Source organism: Sturnira hondurensis, unplaced genomic scaffold, assembly GCF_014824575.4.
Source record: "Sturnira hondurensis isolate 20B ecotype Veracruz unplaced genomic scaffold, ASM1482457v3 Scaffold0007208, whole genome shotgun sequence".
Lineage (NCBI taxonomy): Eukaryota > Metazoa > Chordata > Mammalia > Chiroptera > Phyllostomidae > Sturnira > Sturnira hondurensis.
In genome coordinates, this window is record NW_028079839.1 from 1,202,279 (window position 1) to 1,219,578 (window position 17,300).

At 62.2% G+C, this 17,300-nt stretch overlaps 2 protein-coding genes across 3 annotated transcripts in view; one reads left to right on the forward strand and one right to left on the reverse strand.

Moving 5' to 3' along the window:
* LHPP (phospholysine phosphohistidine inorganic pyrophosphate phosphatase) overlaps positions 1–6,081 on the forward strand; it is a 66,746-nt gene extending 60,665 nt beyond the window's left edge. Inside the window, exon 7 of the mRNA XM_037051150.1 lies at positions 5,358–6,081. Coding sequence (XP_036907045.1) covers positions 5,358–5,454 — 97 coding nt within the window. The 3' untranslated portion in view covers positions 5,455–6,081. The remainder of the gene's footprint in view (positions 1–5,357) is intronic.
* Positions 6,082–8,385: 2,304 nt separating this feature from the next.
* FAM53B (family with sequence similarity 53 member B) overlaps positions 8,386–17,300 on the reverse strand; it is a 95,240-nt gene continuing 86,325 nt past the window's right edge. For both annotated transcript variants that reach the window (XM_037051151.1, XM_037051152.1), the window contains one exon: positions 8,386–12,572. In XM_037051151.1, the coding sequence (XP_036907046.1) occupies positions 12,204–12,572 (369 nt within the window). In that variant the 3' untranslated portion in view covers positions 8,386–12,203. The remainder of the gene's footprint in view (positions 12,573–17,300) is intronic.

The following is a 17,300-nucleotide window of genomic DNA, read 5'->3' on the forward strand; positions in this document are numbered from 1 at the left end:
CCTGCCGTCCTCTCAGACCCCTCTGCTACTTTTGTGCAGCGCCCCAGCTTCCATGTGCCTCAGCTTCCCCCACCAGCCCTGTGGCCATGCCTGGGACCAGTCCCGGCACCAGAGCCTGCTGCAGGCCTGGCTGGGCGGGTGGGGGTGGGGTGCTTTCTCTCTGAGGGTTCCATTGAACTGGCGTCCTCAGGGCTGGCCCAGGCCGCTGCTGGCCCCGGGGCAGGGAGGCATTTTCCTGTTCCCAACAGTCTGGGTTTGGGGAGAGAGGGCGTTCCATCCTGGTGAGTGTTTCACAGAAGGAAATTCCCTGGGGCCTGGCGCTGCCACCCAGACAGAGCTCAGGGGCCCCAGCAGTGGCGCCTCTCCAGGAACGAGAGTAATCCAGAGGCCCGTGGCCCCCGCATGCTGGGCCTGCGCTCCAGGGAGGATCCGGGCTGAGGCTGGGCCAGGGCTCCAAGGCCCTGAGCCACAGAAACCTGCCTTATGCTCATCACCCCTTGACGATAGGGGTGGACTGTCCCCTGTGTCTAGTCTCTAGGCTGGTGTGGGCGCAGAGAGCCAGCTACCTGGGCGTGATCCACAGGCCCCAGACAGTCAGGAGGATGCAGGCTGCTTGTTCATCGGCTTGGCTGCCTGTCCCTGTCTCTGCCAGGAGCCAAGATCGTAGGTCAGGTGCAAGAGGCCACCACAGAGATGCCCCTGACCTCAGGAAGTGCGCAGCCTAGAGGTGGCATCACACAGTAACCAGAAAGTTCAGTAGAGCGACAGGTGTTCCAGTGGGGTCAACGCAGTGCCATGGCACAGAGAGGGCACCTCACCCAGGTGAGGGCTGGGGAAGGGCTTCAGGGAAGGCATCTGGAGGAGGCGACCTGTTCCTTGGGAGCAGAGTCACAGAGAGCCAATGCTGTAAGGCAGAGCAGTAAACTCAGACACCTGCAAGAGCAGGCAGGACATAGAGTGGGGTGAGATGGACCTGGACTAAGAATAGGGATGTAGTAGGGAATGGTAGGGAGTGTGGCAAAATAGAAGACACTGACCTCACTCAGGGGAGCAGCTGCCACACTGTATCAGCCCATTTTTGCTGAGGGAATACTGGCAAGATTTTCCAAAAAAAGCCACATTTCTAGCTTCTATTTTTAGAAAACACCATGTGGGCTGCAGCAGGAGCCCCAGACATGTCAGGAGCCCCAGACATGTTCAGGAGCCACTGGTGTATGTCTGTGGCCTTGCTGCACATGTAAATTAGGCAAAGGCTGGGGCAGGGCCTCCAACCAGTGTTGGGGGTTCGGGGAACCTCATTTGCCAGGTTGAGGGAGTCTCCTGAGACTGCTAGCATGCCAGTGGGCAGCCGGGTGGCACACGTACTCCTGTTCAGCGTGCCTGCCTCTGAGCTCACCACCTCCAGGTGCCAGCAGTGAATGGGCAGTGAGGACTGTACAGGAAACAGCTGGTGGTTCGGGGTCAGTTCTGGATGACAAGGTGCCACCAGGCTGAAACACTCTGTAAACAGGCTCGTTTCTTCCCTGTGGACAGAACAGGGAGGAAACTCGAGGGTGGGTGCCAGGGTCCCTGGTGGGGTCCTTCCTCTGCTGGGCTCCCCCCGCCAACCAGGGTGGAATGTGCCCCTGCTCAGGCCTGGCCTGGGGGGCTGGTGCCCTCGAGGCTCAGATGAGGTGTTGCTTTGTCTCTGGGTTTGGCCCAGGCAAGCCCAGCCCTCAGTGCCTGGTGTGCGGGTCCACGCGTGCATTGTGCCTTTTCTTTCATTTTTCTTGACAAACACTGTGACGTCCTCACCCCATTTGTCAAAGCCAGCCCCCAGGGCCCATCTCTGTCTTGGAGCTGACATGGAGGTGAGACACGCTCCCGGCCACCGGCCTTGGGCCGCAGGCCGCCAGCACAGCAGTGACTCCGGTGTAGCATCTGTCGTGTGTGCTAAGGGAGGAATGGCTGAAATGGGCGGGACTGAACTCTGCGTGAAAGCTATGCCGTCTCCTGCCCGTGACTCTGGACAGGCCCCGCCCCACCCTGCGTCTGGGTCGCCGTCTGTGGAACGGAGGTGCCAGGCTGCCCACTGCCTGGAGGGCTGTGCAGCACACGTCGGGGCCGGTGCACAAGCATCCCCTCGTTCCTGTGGCTTGCCCTTCCCCCAAGCCGGGTGACCTCCCCAGCCTCCTGGGGCCTGCCCACTGCCTGGGTGGGAGCTCTGATCTGTGGTGAGTCCCTTCCCCTCCTCAGTTTACCCACCAGAGGCCTGAGCCCATGGACCTGGGCCAGCAAGCACCTCTGTCTGCTGGGAGAGACTCCTGGTCCTTCCCAGCCAGAAGACAGGTCCGCCGGGGTAAGGTGCTGGGCTTGGCACAAAGGGACATCAGTTAGCCGGCCTGCCTCTCCCCCAGCTCATCACCAGGTCCACATGGGGGTCAGGAGACCATTGGGACCACCGAAGCTTGTGGCAGAAAGTATAGATAATGCTCCCCCCCCAGGTGGCTCTGCTACCCACCACAGCCCGTATGTGCAAGGGGGTGCCTCCCAGGTGGTGGGCGCAGGACCCCACCCCACCTTTTGCTCCTCTGACAAGCAGTAGCAGAAGCGAGGGGACATAGGCGTCTTGCAGCCCCTGGGAGGGGTACTAGGGCTGGGGGACAGTCTTGGGGTGACTAGGGTCCCCCATCATTGCATACAGAGCTACCTGGGGCCCCACCTCTTCTTGGGCTTAGCCCATCACCTCTAGCCGAGGCCACTGCCCTGGTTGGGCACCGGTGATGCCCCTGCCTGCCCCTCCCCGATGACATCAGGCTCCAGGCTCCACTGATAGTTCCTGAAGGGCCCAGTTCTCCCATAGCCCGAGGAAGGCATCAGGGTAGGGGCAGCAGGGGACCGTGGTGGTTCTCGCTGCATGTCACCCAGGATGCACCTCTGCTTTCTTATTTGCACAGAGACTCTGGGGGGGCAGTGATCCGGGGAAAGGTTACCCCAACCTCTACCTGTTACAGATGAGCAGGCAGACAGGGGAGGCCCAGCATCTTGCCCCCCAACTGCCACAGAGCTCTGACCCCAGGGAGGTCCTGCCAACAGAAGCGTGTCCCCGCTCCCTTCCTGGCCAAGGAACATGGGCCTCAGAGGGACCCGGGGCAAGGACTCTTTAGGCCTGGGTTTTATTTCAGTGTTTGTCCCCCACGTGGTTTAGGAGCAGCTGGAGAGGCTGTGTGAGCTGGTTCACAGAGGAGGGTGGGCCTCTGCTGTCAGAGGCGGAGGTGCCCCAGGCTGTGGGGTCCCTAGGTGGGGTCTCGGGGCCTCTGGGCTGCTTATCCCAGGCCTCAGGCTGAGGCCGGGCCCAGGTACATGGGACTGAGGGTGGCTGGTGAGGGACACAGGAGGCAGGGGGCCCTGACCAGTGTGGCTCAGCGGGTTCGCTGTTGTCTCACACACTGAAAGTAAGTCACGATTCAATTCCCAGTCAGGGCACATGCCTGGGTTGCAGGCCCCATTGGGGGCAAGTGTTCAATGTTTCTCTCCCTCTCATTCTTCCTCTCTTCTCCCCTCTAAAATCTTAAAAAAAAAGAGAGAGAGAGAGAGCCAAAGGAGCCAAGGGCCTGGTGGGTGGGGCGGGGGGACATGGGCCTGAGGAGGACAGGGACCTGAGGTCGGCGTCGAGGACCAGGCCCTCAGCCAAGACAGGACGGCTCAGGGTCCAGCTCCCGCTCCTGTGGTGACCTCCTTGCAGGCAGGGACCAGGTCGGAGCCCTAGGTGTCGCAGGGGCCCAGCAGGCCCTGGCTGGATGGAGGTGGGACTTCGTGGGGTGGACCTCCTGCCTAGGAGCCTTCGTAGGTAGGACCCCGCGTTCTCCTGGAGGCACCCGGGTGTCTGCCCAGGGCCAGGGCTGCCCCACCTGCCTGGCCCACCTCTGGAACCCAGGACAGAGGTAGACAGGCCTGAGGTCTGTGGCCAACTCCGCCCTCCTAGCCACCCCACCACGTGACCACTGACACTTGCACACCTGCCAGCAGCCAGCCCAGGCCAGGAGGTCAGTGAGGCCCCAGCAAGCTGTGTCCTGACAGCGTCCACCCCAGGCCAGCAGGTGGAAGCGCTGTGGCACATGCCTCCTGTTTGGACCACGGGCAGTGGCACGGAGATGCGAGAATGAGCACAGGCGGGGTGGTTCCCCTGGCAACCTCCTGGCCTTTGCAGGAGGCCCCAGCCTGTGGGTCCTGTGCTCCTGGGGTTCCGACAGAAAGACCCCCTTAGCCCAGCCCCAGGACCTGACACCCTCTGTCCTTTTCCTCCAGCCTCCTCGGCACAGCCCAGTGTCGTCGTCCCTCCCAATGGCGTCACCCCCCAGGGCCGGTTCTCTGAATTCTGGGCAGGCCTGCCCTCAGCCCCAGCCCAGCCACCCACTGGGGGTGCAGCCAGTCCTTCCAAAACAGTTGGGATGAGGACCCCTGCCCCTCCCACGTGAGCAACACCAGGGCCTCTGCTTTCGGGAGCCACTGGGTGGCCCTGGCCTGGAGCAGACCAGGGTGGGGCACACCCCTGACCCCTCAGAATGTCCCCACGAAGAGGCTGCACCGTGTCCCCTCGGCCGGTGGACGTAGGAGAGGGAGACAGGCACAACACTTCCTCTGGGCTCCTCTGCAGGGGTCCAGGCTGCCATTTGGCTTCTGCTGCTAAAAGAACGCCCCTGTGACGCTGTGTGATGCTGTCTGGGCCCATGCACAGAACGGCCTTGTCCTTCTCTCTGTCATCTCCTTCCCTCGGCCCACAGCGCCTGGCGGGGAGGAAGAGCTGATGGCAGCCAGCGCCCTGCCTGCATGGGGGCCTTGGCTCACTCGGTTGTGGTGGACTTCCTGGGCGCTTGGCAACACGCCATCACAGTCGCCCCCACTCCTGCCCCCTGGATGCCACAAGGACCCCAGAGGCACCTGCATGTATCGCGTGGTCTCACCTTCCTGGTCCTCAGCATCCAGCCGGACCTCAGGGAATGTCTGGGGAACGGATGAAAGCCACGGGGGCTCCCAGGCCCAAGATCCCGGGCAGAATGTGGCTTTGCCAGTCCTCCATTGGGTGGGAGCCACCTTGGAGAGCACTGACCAAATGGCAGGTGGGCCCCCTGGGGTTTGGGCAGGAAGGAACTCAGAACAGGGTCAAGTTCATGGCCCTTCTCCCGGGGGTGTTCCTTCTGCTGGCAGCGCAGATGGAGCAGAGGCCATTGACTGCTCTGTCATGAGGCACTGAGCTGGCTTCCAGTGGCAGGGGTTTGGGGGGTCTCTGGGTGGAAACAACAGTTGGGGGGGTGTGTCCTGAGTTTTGGGGGCGGGGGCTGGGGTGCAGACTGACTGGCCTCTGCCCTGCCCCGCAGGCCCAGCGATGAGCACCACCCGGAAGTGAAGGCCGACGGGCACGTGGACAACCTCGCGGAGGCTGTGGACCTGCTGCTGCAGCACGCAGACAAGTGATGAGCCTTCGGGCAGGGCACCCCCACCTCCTGCCCCAGGCCCCTTCCTGTCTCCCCTGCCCCACACCCCTGCACCATGGCCCCCGCCTCCCAGCAGTGCACACCCCCTACGCCCTGCTCTCTACCTGCGAGGCCCTGGTGAAGCTGGGGTGAGAACGGGAGGATGGGCCCCGGAGAAGGTGCTCCGGGGGTGTCCGGGACCCCCAGGTCCACAGCACTCCTCCTGCCGGGACTCTGAGGCGGTCGCCCACTGCCGCTTCATCAAACATTCTCGGCACTGTAGCGAGGAGCCCGGCGACAACAGGCCTCCTGGACCGGCCCAGTGACCAGCTCTGCCCAGCCCCCCACCGCCCCCGCCCAGACTCAGAGTGGCTGCTGAGCACCCCCAACGCACTCACACCATGCCCACCCAGCCCTTTCCTGTCCCGACAAGTCCCCGTGGAAGCAAAAGCCGGGCTCCAGGGGCACTTGAAGACCACATGCTGTGAAGCAAGGATGCTGACCCGTGGGATCAGGGGCGTGGGCACAGAGGGCACTTTCTAGAGCCATAACTTGATAGACTTGAGTGTGTCACACCCACTGTACACAGGAGGACACAGTTCAATAAACTACCCTGACCTGTGGCCAACCCGACTGTGCAGGACCATGGGCTGGGAGATGCGGGCGGGCCCTGAGACGCCCTGCCCGAGCCAACCCTTCTCTGGGGAAACAGATGGGGAAACAGGCCAACCCCAAGGGGGGACGAGGTGAACTGGGTGAACATCAGCCTTCCCTCCCGAGCAGCCCCGTGGCCAGTGGCAGGCAGCCTCACACCTCCCAATCACTCGAAGCCCCGTTCAGGTTTCAAAAGCAGGCGTCAGCCGAACAGCTAACTGGATCGGTCTGCTTCTCCCCAAGTCAGTCTGGAAGCCACTGATCCATCTCAGGAGACAACGTCTCATAAAAGCAGCCCTGGATCCCTTGGGATGGAATTCTGGCTGAATGAAAGCAGTGATAAAACACTGGACCCCGGAACCCGAGCCCCTGGCACGACAGGGACCCAGCAGGCAGGTGCAGGTCAGGAGTAGGAGCGACCCATGGTGGTGACCATCTTTTTATCAAGATGTGAGGCCACTGGGCTGGTGCGGCTGGCCCACTAGGAAGGGGGCAGTGTTCACCCTGTTAGACGGAAAATATGCAAATCACCTGCTCTGATGGGGCCCCTCATCACAGCTTGTTGAGGAACCCGGTTGTGGCTTCAGAGGGCAACTGGGCGGGACGGGCTGCAGTGTTTTGTCCTGCTTGTTTTCTTTCCCTTCTCGAGGCAACCCCCACTTTGGGCAGAGAACATGCCTGCCCCCGATTGTGGGTTCAGTGGAGTGGAGGCTGTCACCTCCCCTCTTTACACATAGGGACACCAAGCTGCTGAGAGTGGCCCGCCTGCAGGCTGACCATTGGTAAGGGCAGGGCCCAGGTGCACGTCCAGGTCTGACACACGTCTGGGCCTTTTCTGGTCCTGTCTGCATTCCCGTGGCAGGGTGAGAGGGGCAGTTCTGGTGGCCCTGGTGGCTGTGACTCCCCAGGCCAGTCGGTGCCCTGGCTCCCTCCCTCTGGAGACGAGACGTTTTCGGAGTTGGGGTCTGGCCCTCAGCCCAGGGGGCAGCATGTGGCCCCTGAGCCCCAGCCACCTCCTCCTTTCCTTAGCAGACCGTCACAGTGCAGCCGGGTACCAGGCCACACCAGGTGTCCTGCCACTGGGACAGTGACCCCTATCCTGCTGCCACCCTGGGTCCTTCCAGGCCCCTGCCCCTGGCCTTGGCCTCCTGCAGACTTGTCACGCCCCCAGGCAGGGCAGGCAGACTTCTTGGGCCACCACAGATGGAGCCGTTGGCCACGGGTGGGGCTGCAGTTCAGGGCTGACCTGAGACGGGAGCCCAACGGCGTCCGGTCCCCACCACTAGGTGTGTGCAGGCCCAGGAGGCTCCAGCACCCTCTCCCACTCCAGCTCAGGTGGAAAGGGTCCCTCAAAGGCATGGGAAGGGCACAGAAACGGGGGTGCAGGGAGGGCCGCATGTGCTCATGGTCCCGCCGCCTCCTAGCCTAGCGTGATTCATCCATCGTTCTGGCTTCCCCTCTCCAAACGGCCCGTTTAGGTAAACACCTGGGACACTTTGTGTTACTTGTTTTCTCAGGTTTTGAGCATCCTTTTCAATTATAAAAACAAATAGGTATTACTACAGGAAATTCAACCGAACATTAAAAGAAACCCCCAGTCACTCAAAGAGGATAAACTTGAGATGTGGGGGCATTTCCTTTCCACGTGGAGACATGTTTTTAACCGTTGGCACAGCACTGGGCCCCTGGTGCCGTCCTGGGGTTGTTTAGGCCCCACAAGTGTCACGCTCAGCGACACCGGCCGTGTCTGGAGCAGGTGTGAGCGAGTCTGGTCAGGGGCTGTGTCCCAGGTGGGGGACACCAAGAGGGGGATGTCCTGGTGCACCGTGACCTGTAGCCAACCGCCGTGTGCCTGCCAAGGGCTACAGTGACGCCCTCCCAAGGGCCCTGAAAGGCGGGTTCCCCCATGGCTCTGGACTCAGACATTTGCGGAGGGGGCATCTCTGCTCCCCTGTGCTGGGGCTCCAGGCTCCCGGCTGGAGAGAGGAGCTGAGCCCCTCCACCCCCAGCACGCACACAACCCCAGGCCCTGGGCTACCCAGACGGCACCTGCAGAAGAGACCCCCACCACCACAGCCGTGGCCCTGGCCAGCCCTCCCCGCCGCGGTCACTCACACAGCCCCTGCATCCAAGCCTCAGAAGAGCTTGGAGATATCCGCTACCGCCATTTCACAGACCCCACGCTGAGGTTCAGAGGGGACGGGGGTCCAGGCTCTGCGCCAGTCACAGGGGACCCGCCCACCAGCCACACCCAACAGAAACCACACACAGCTCCTGGTGGATGGACATTAAACCAGGAAGCTTTATTTACACAGTAAAAGTAACAAGCAAATTCCTGAGACTAGAGCAGCTGTAGTGCGAGACAGCTCTGCCCGCGCGGAGGGCCGGTTGTGCAGGGTGGCAGGCCCGGTGCCTTGGGCTCACAGGTCGCTCTGCCCGGGGCAGGGCCCGGCCGGCCCAGCCCCACACGCTCCGGCCACCACCCTTCCCGAAGGACGTCCTGTTTCAGGAAAGCAAACTGTGGCCCCCAAACAGCCCAGCGCTGTCACTTAGCACCAGGACATCCCCCCCACGCACTGAACACACCATTTATTTGCCGACGAGACTACGCTAGAAGGTCAGACTACCCTACCTGGGCTACGCCTTCTCCACTGCCATCTGGACTTCTTTCCTCTCATCCCCCCCCCCCCTTTTTTCCATTTTCAAAGAGAAGTGGTTTTCTGGGACTGGCACCAACGGGCGGGGTGTGACCAACTATGCGGCTGTGGCGAGAGGCGGCCCATGGCTCACGGGGGAGCAGAACATCTGCCAGTGGCGGTGGGGGGTCTGCCCCCACCCCGGTTGCAGAGCCTAAAATGGTCATAACCTAGGCGGCTGGCCCAAGGCCAAGTGCGTGACTCCGGCCTCACGAGCAGACATGGATGTGCTGCGTATGGGGAGCGAGCCTGAGCTGTGGCAGGCGGCCCCCTGGGTGGGGTTCAGTGCCACAGAAGCTGCTCAGATGGACAGTGCCCTGAACGCTGGGGTGTGGGAACCACACACCCCTCCCCCCTACACGGGGAGACTCATGTGGACGTTTGGTTTCAATTCATCACGTGGGCTTTTCGCTTTATTGAAACTTTCTTTCAGCATACAAATTCACAAAACTTTTCTGCTACAAAAACGGTGTGGAAAAGTAAGGCTTTCTGAGAATGAAGATCCGTGGGTATGGTCAGAACTGGGTCCCCTGTGGCCTGCACGTCACATGTGCCTGTGGGCCCTGGGCCAGGTCCTGGCCACCGAGAGTAAGGCAAGAGGGTTTGCGGCAATGTAAACGGGGTCGGGGGCTGTAGCCCGGAGCCCTGCCCGGCCCCCACAGGCAGACGGCAGCCCCTGGGAGCCCCGTGGCCTTAGAGGGCACTCCTTGGGGGCGAGTGGGGGTGCCGTGTGACAGCAAGCCTCTCCTCCCCACCCGTCCTCCAGGACCCCCGGGGGCTGGCGTGTGGCCTGGCACAGCCCTCCCTCCTGCTCTGACTTCCTTGGCGCCCCCCAGAGGCGGGAGTTCACGGGCATCAGATGCAAGAGGCAGGACTCTGACCACAGGGAGGCTCCTGCAGGGTGAGCCGCCAGTGTGCCCACCACCCTTGGGGGCGGTCACATGGGGTCCAAAAGAGCTCCCTCCAAGAGCTCCAAGACCAGAAAGGGCCTCCCCGGGCAGTGTGGCAGAGCTTTCTAGATGAAGTCTGCTCTCTACAACCAGAGGACAAATGTGAAACCAACTACAGGCCACACCCTTCTCTGAGCAGAAGGGACACCGGCCACCCTCTGCCCTCAGTGCTGCCGCTGTGGGCTCGGGCTTGGGACAGGAGCTTGGCCAGCCAAGAAGGGCCAGAGAGGCTTCGAAAGGGCCAACCTTGCCTTAGGCTGGGGTCCCCTCTGCCTGAAAGTGCCCTGGGGCTGGGCTTCTAGTCCCCAGGGAGGTCACCTGCAGCACAGCTCCATGACGCCCACCACCACAGGCCTCCCTTCCTGTCACCCAAGGAAAGGCATCTGGGGGCTGCCACCCAGGCCTGTCCTGGCTCACCTCCTGGTCCCCCACTGTGGTCATTTGCAGCGTGGACAAGGGGATGGGGCCCCGCCACTACTCCCACAGGAGGGGCTGCTTTAGAGGCCGTGGTCCCTCTACGGTCACTCTTCTTGGTGGAGGCCAAATGCCAGCACCCCCACCCCAGGCCTCCTGGGGACTCGGAGCAACAGCAATGCTCTCCAAACTCACCCGCCTCTCCCCTGGGCTGCCGCCAAGAGGACGCAGCCTCCACAGCCTGCCAGGCGGGGGTCAGCCGAGACGTCCGCGTCTGCCCAGAGCCCCCAGCACTCTGGTTTGGCTCTCTGCGGTCCTGGGGGGCTGTGCCTTTGGTAGGAGCCACTCGGGGGAAGCTGGTGGGTGCCCCAGCCCTGCCCAGGGCCTGCACACCCCCTATGCTCCCTGACCAGAGGCTTCCACTCACCTCCCAGGCCACTGATGAGGTTTTCTGCTAGCATCTGATGGCTGGTTTGTAGGAAGAAAACCACCTATACACCAGAACCTGAGCCACCTCCTCTGGTATAAAAAGTGAAGGTTTCGGTAAAGCTTCCCACCAGAATCTCTCTTTAGGGAGAACAGGAGCGGTTAACCTGCAGAAGTGAGGAAGGCCTTTGCTTCAAACAGATGCGCCAAGCAGAGTGACGCTGAGACTGCCCGCGTCGTGTGTCGGCGGCTCCGGAGAGCACAGGGCTCATGAGTAGCCTTTTGGGAAAAGGAGCCGTGGCTCATAAGCCAACAGGTTGCTACTGCCTGCGGAAGAGCCGGGTTTGCTCAAAGCCTGATTCCAGATTCCGGAAGTCTGCAGAGGGGCCAGACAGGAGCTGCCGGAGGGCAAGTAGCCAGGCACCTGGAGCTGGGGAGGGGTGGGTGCACCTCAAGCTCTGAGCCTGCGCTGGGGTGCGGCAAGGAGGCAGCACTGACACTCTCAGCCCCCGTGCTCTGAGTAGTGGGGCTTGAGGGGGCTTGCCTCGAGGGGGATGGGCCATCCTGACAGAGCTGGCTGCCACACCCCCCCCCAAGTAGAACGTAGCTGGAACCCTACGGGGGCCTGGCAGGCCTGGACCCGGCCCCCAAGTGGCCAGCAGACCTCTGCAGCCCTGAATGTGCCCAGGCCTGGTGTGTGCGCCTGTGCAACGCCTGCCTCCTGAGGATGTTTCCCAGAGGCTGCCCTTTCATGGTGACAAGTCTCCACTCACCTGGACCAACTAAGCTCAGCACTCAGGGACAGGCCGGCACGGGGAGTGGCTGCCTCCCACCGACCCTGCTGAAGCAGCCCCAGAGCAGCGGAGAGCCACAGGGCCGGGCTCTCCACACACGGGGGAGGTTAGTGGGTCTGTCTTTTCAGCCAACAGATCCACCTGGTATCTGACGTAGATGGCCTCTAATGAGCACCCCCAAGTTGTCCCCTGGGCCCCGAGAGTTCCAGTGTGGAGGACCACCCCGGCAGCCCGGGCCCATCTCTCACACTTGGAATTAAGGCCAAACGGTTCTGGCGTTACTGCAGGAGGAAGCGCCCCCAAGCCTGCAGGAGGGAGACCGGGGAGAAAAGGCACAGATAAGACTGAGTGAAAGAACCTGCAGGGCCAACTCCCCAGACAGAACCTGAGCAGGAGGTGGGGCAGGGCTCTGACAGCCCCAGGGGGACCTGCGCCCCCTGACAAGCTGTGCAGGGCTGGGAACCCCTGCCAGGGCCAGGAGACTGTCCGGGGGGCCTGGCCAATGTCCTACAAGGAAAATCAGGAGGCAGACCCAAACCAAGCAGCTGCTCCGGCGGCTACAGCAGTTCCATGGACCACGGTGGCCATGCTGGTAAGGGCCAGGCGCTCCGTTCCACTGCGCAGTGCGGCCAGGGCCCCAGCAGGCTAGACAGCCTCTCCGGGAGGTGGGTAGGCTCACTCCCCAGGACCGGACGCCTTCCAGGAAGCTTCTGTCAGGCCCAGGAGTGGGGCGCCCCCTTCAAGTGCCCACCTAGTGCCCAGAGGGAGGCTGTGGATTCCCATGCACCCCACCCCCACCAGGGGCCTGTGGCCCCTTCAGTTATTCTCTATCTGTTCAATATCCAACTCGCCGTCCAGGGAGCAGGGGCTGCTCTCGGCAGCCCCCCGGTCCCGCCAAGCCATGGCCGGCTCCCCCCGCCGGCCGCAGCCCTCGTCCAGGGCACCGCCATCCAACTCCTCACGGCTCGGCTCCTCCTTGCAGGCGAGGTGGTCGTCAAAGGGTGGGGGTAGAGGCTCAGGGACGGGGGTCCCAGCGGGGGTCCTGCCCCCAGGGCCGGGGGCTGAAGCTGAGAGCAAGGCGGTCCAGGACCTGGTGCTGCTGACGTGGAGAGTGAAGGGGCCGTGCGGGCTGCCGTCCTCCGTCCCGGAGCTCAGGCAGCTGAGGCTGCTGAAGGTCTGACAGTTCTGTGGGGGGCAGACACAACAGGTCACTCAAGGTCATGCTCCCTTCCCAGAACCAAAGGACCACCCGCCCCGCCAAGCCAGGCCCAAGCGTCTGGGGTGATGAGTGCCAGGCAGTGGAAGACCACCCGAACCCTGGCCCCCTGCACCATCTGGGCAAGGAGAAGGGGCTGTGGACCACTCGCTCATGAAGAAGCACCATGGCCAACAAGTACTACATTAATAAAGAAATGCAATATTCAGTTTTCCACCTGCAAAGGGCCAGAGAGCGCCTGGGGGAATGGGAGCCTTGGGCACCTTTCGCAGGGTGATCTGGTACAAGGGCACCAGGTTCCTTTATGCAATTTCACTTCTAGGGTTTTTACCTAAGAAAACAATTTAGGGCACAAGCCAAAATCCAGGCCCATGCACATTCCCTGCCACGCTGTTCAACTGAGAAGGAGAGAAGGACCCAAACCCCGCGCAGCCCCAGTTCCAAGGGCGGGCCTTTTCAGACAAGGCAGGCTCTTGAGCCACTACAAGAACATTCCGCAGTGAGTCCCCTGACGCAAATGGAAACTCGCCAGGCTGCACTGCAACACCAAGGGGCAGGATGCCCACGCCACCCACCCTTGGCGCCTGGGGCGGGGGGGCTGAGCAGATGTCTGCCTGGTGCGCCATGCAGCCATCCAGGGAGCTGGTTTCCATGGGAACCCAGGCCCCGCCTGGAGATGCTGAGATGCTGGCTCTCCAGAGGGAGGAGACTCCCAGAACCTTCCAGGGGCACTCGGGTGGCAGAGGCTGCTGGGCTCACCAGCTGAGGGTCTCGGGCAGCCCCGCAGCCTCCCCAGCCTCATCTGTACGAGGCTGGTGATGGGTCTTGTGAGGCCCCCAGTGCGGCAGTATTGCTGTCACGAGCTCCTGGCCCACAGGGCTGGCTTTATGGGCACGCTCAGGAGGGCCCCAGGCTTGGTTTAAAGCTCTGTTTTCGTCACCTTGGAATTCCCAAGTTTTTGAAAAGGGCCCACACTTTCACTCTGCACTAGGCCCACAACTCATGTGGCCAGTCTTGCACGTGACGCTCATTACCTTTGCTGTCTGAGCTTAAAAAGACCCCCACCTCCCGTCCCTGTCACCCACAGCTGCCTCTCTGTGGGGCTGGCCTACAGAAGGAGGAGCCCTGGGGCCCACCCAAGCAGCAGGTGCAACCTGAACATCACCTGAGGATGCTTGGGCCACCTGTCATGAAAAGGGGCAGTCAGGCACAGTGTGCTGTGCAAGTGGCTGAGTTAAACGTCTGCTTTCACAGCAGAGCACAAAACTGGGGCGGGGGCTATGGCAGCCAGCCCAGGACACTTCCATGCCCCCAACAGGACCAGGAGCGGATGTGGTGCCCTCCGGGTGGGGGAGGGGTGAGACAGAAGGGATGGGCATCGGCCGGGGGGTGGGGGGGACACGAGGGGAGGCCTGGAGCAGCGCCGCATGCCTCCTCATGTCCAGATCATGGGCCCGTCCCAAGGGCCCTGGCCCTTTCACAGCCCACTGTCTGGGTGCCACTCTGAAATAAAGACGACCACCAGCTGGCACAGGAAACGAGCCCCTGAAACAGGTCCGGAGAACGGAACGTAACAGGCGCTCTCTGGAGGCAGGTGGCCGTGCCTGTCTACTGCACATTCACTGTTCCTGACCTTTCCACTCTGAGAAAGGTCTGAAGCCTGGGGCACTGGGTGGGGGCCTCTGGGGAAAATGAGGGAAGGGCAGTGCCGCCAATCAGGCCCCCTGGACCCCAGATGCTGGCCCCTGACCTGGGCCGCAGCGGGGCTCAGTGAGGCGCCCGCAGTCTGCAGAGAGAACATCCCCTCCAACAGAGCAGAGGGCTGCCGATGGCTTCCCACACAAAACAAATGTCCCCAGGTGAGAACACAAACTCGAGGCCTTGGGGGTGGAAACCCCCCTACCCCCCTCTGCCATGACACCTGCAACCAGGTGGGGAGTCTCTGAGGCCCTTCCTGCCTCCCAGCCACTGTCTCTACTGGCCGGGACAGGAGGAGAGCAGGCTCTGCCCAGGCAGGGGCCTCACTGAGCTGCGTCCCTGGCCCAGCCGGCCAGCCGCCCCCGGCCGAGGAGGCTCAGAGCACAGCTGAGTGGGTGCTTCTCTGCCCTGCAGAGTGTAGGTGGGTGCCCACAGGGCCCCATTTAGAAATAATACCATCCAGGGTGAGCCCGAAGTGCCATGCATAGGTCATAGGCCACGCCAAGACATGGACGCCCTCAGCCCAGGGGGACCCCCACACCCCCACATCCGTTCAACCTTCCCTGGCTGCTCAGATTGTCCTGCCTGACATTACGGCAGATGAGACGGCACCTGGGCACCAGGGACCCCGGCCTCCTGGGACTGTCCAGAGATGCAGCTCTGGCCTCAGTGGGCCCCAGAGACAGCTGGGGTCAGGCAGGCTGTTACAGCCCCGGGCTCTTCGTGAGCACAGGCGTCACAACTTCAGACCATGCCCCCTACCCTCTGGCCTCAGCCCCCCTGCCCAAGAGGCGGGTGGGCCAAGGGCATCCAGGGCCACCTGCTCTGGCCGTCTGAAGTAACTGGTCCCTGCTTTGCAGCAGGGCGAGGAGCTGAGAGGTTTGGTTGGTAGGTGAATGTCTTCACGAGCCAACCCCAAGAGGCCAGCGAACAGCCCCCAATAGCCCTCAAGACACCTGCTCCTTGGCCACAATGCCAGTGTCACCGTGAAAACTTTGTTGACTCAAAACCCAGCCACAGTGGAGACCAAGCCCGGCCCATGCCCGACAAATGCCCCAGGCAGTGGCACGCCCCCCCTGCCAGGAGGAATGTGGCGGCCACAATGGGGCAGTGTGTGTCCTGCCCAGACGCCACCCCGGGAGAGCCCACTCCACGCTGACATCCAGGGCGTGCCCTACGCCCAGTGGGCCTGCTGGAAGCCGGGAGGCCAGCGTGCCCTCAGAAATGTCTGGGGAACCTGCAAAGCTATAACAACTTTAAAGTACCACGTGAACACAGCATTCCAGGTACTTCAGGACACTCAGTCCCACGCTGTCCCAGACATGGGTCACATGCTTGGTTGGGCACAGGTGTGCCCAAGTGAAAAAGCAGCTCAGACTGTCCACGTGGCTGCAGGCCAGTGACTGAAGACGCTGGTCAGCACCCCGGTCCTAGAGTCTGGGGTGACTTAGGAATGGAACCCCTGAAAGCCAGGCCTCCGCTGCAGCCAGCCACGTGTCAGCCTCCACCCCACCCCACCCGGTCTCCTGGGTCTTCCCCGCACAGCCATTCCACTCAGATGTTTGCTCCTGCACTCTCCTCTGGACAGGAGGCACCTGGATGGGCCTGGAGAAAGACACACAGTAGTGGGGGGGGGGGCAGCCCCCAGTCAGGCCCAGGCTCACAGGGTCTAGCACTGCCCCGGGCTTGGGGGGACCAAATCCAAGCCGCTCCTCATGCTGCAGAGCCAAGGCTGCTCCCCACCCTGCCCGCTCCCCTCAACTCCCGCCAGGTGCTCTGAGGGCCTCCCCACTGGGCCCAGAGCCCCCGTCTCAGGCCCCGCCTCTAGGAACCCACCTAGGATGGAGGCGAAAGCACTTTGCACGCCCCCTGTCCATCGGCACTGCAATTCCTTCCAGAGCAGCAGCGCAGGCCAGGTCCGAGGCTGGCCGGTGGGTCCCGGCAGCAGCCCAGCAGTGGGGACCAGCCTGCTTTGCGTCCGCGACAGGGCAGCAGTTTCTGAGGGTCACCTCTCACCCTCGCCCTGGCGGACACACGCCTCCCAGGCCGGCACAATGACCTGACCTCTCTCAGTGCCACCTCCCTTGTCTTAAACCCAGGGTGACAGAGCTTGCTGTGTCACAGATTTGGGCTGTGACGAGCCCAACCTGCCAGTCAGCACACTCAGACCGGGTACCCAGCCTGGCCAACGCGTCCAAGAGCCTTCGGCCCTCTGCTGGGGCCTGCCAGGCCCAGGGCTCCGGCCCAGGGGAGGCGTCTCCTCCCCACGCAGACACTCACGTGAGACAGAGCTTTCCAAGTATCAAGAAAACACCCAGCCGTGAGAATGGCTAGCGGCCTGGAAATTTTCTGAGTCTCATTTATGCTGGAAGCTGGCAGAGACAACCAAGACTGCAAGGCATGTGGTTTCCTGCGTTTTTTTTTTTTTAAACTATCTCAGAAAAGAGGAAAAAAGCACCAGAATATTTCTGGCCTATCTTTAACCCATCTTTGATAAATCTGAACTTTGCATCCAGGCTGGACTCTCTCACAGGAAGCCCTGGGCCCAAGAGGTTGGTGGGCGGGGGGCTGCCTCCCCCGCAGCTGCCCTGAGCCTGCGTCGCAGATGGGCTGGGTGTCCAGCAGGTGCTGGAGATGCCCTGACTTGGAGCTGTTTCTGTGAAAGGCTCAACTTTTCTTACCCCAGAAGGGGCAGCCGTTTGAGGACCACTTCCCCACCCTCAGGAATGAGAGAAACAACAGCCAGGTTTCTGAGGCCTGAAAACGGGAAAGAAAGTGGCCCCGGGGGAGCCCTAGGGCCCAGCGAGCACCCTGATCTCCTAAGGGTTACTCGGGCTTTTCCAGGCTCTTCTCCGAAGGGCTAGGGCTTAAAGATCAAACAGCTGGGGTGGGGGCAGGAAACGTCTGTGGTGGGGGGTGGCTCTGGGCTGTTACCGGGAAGTCCATGCCTTCCTGTGCCTCCGTTTCCTCGGCTGGCTTCTGCAGAGGCCGCAGGCATG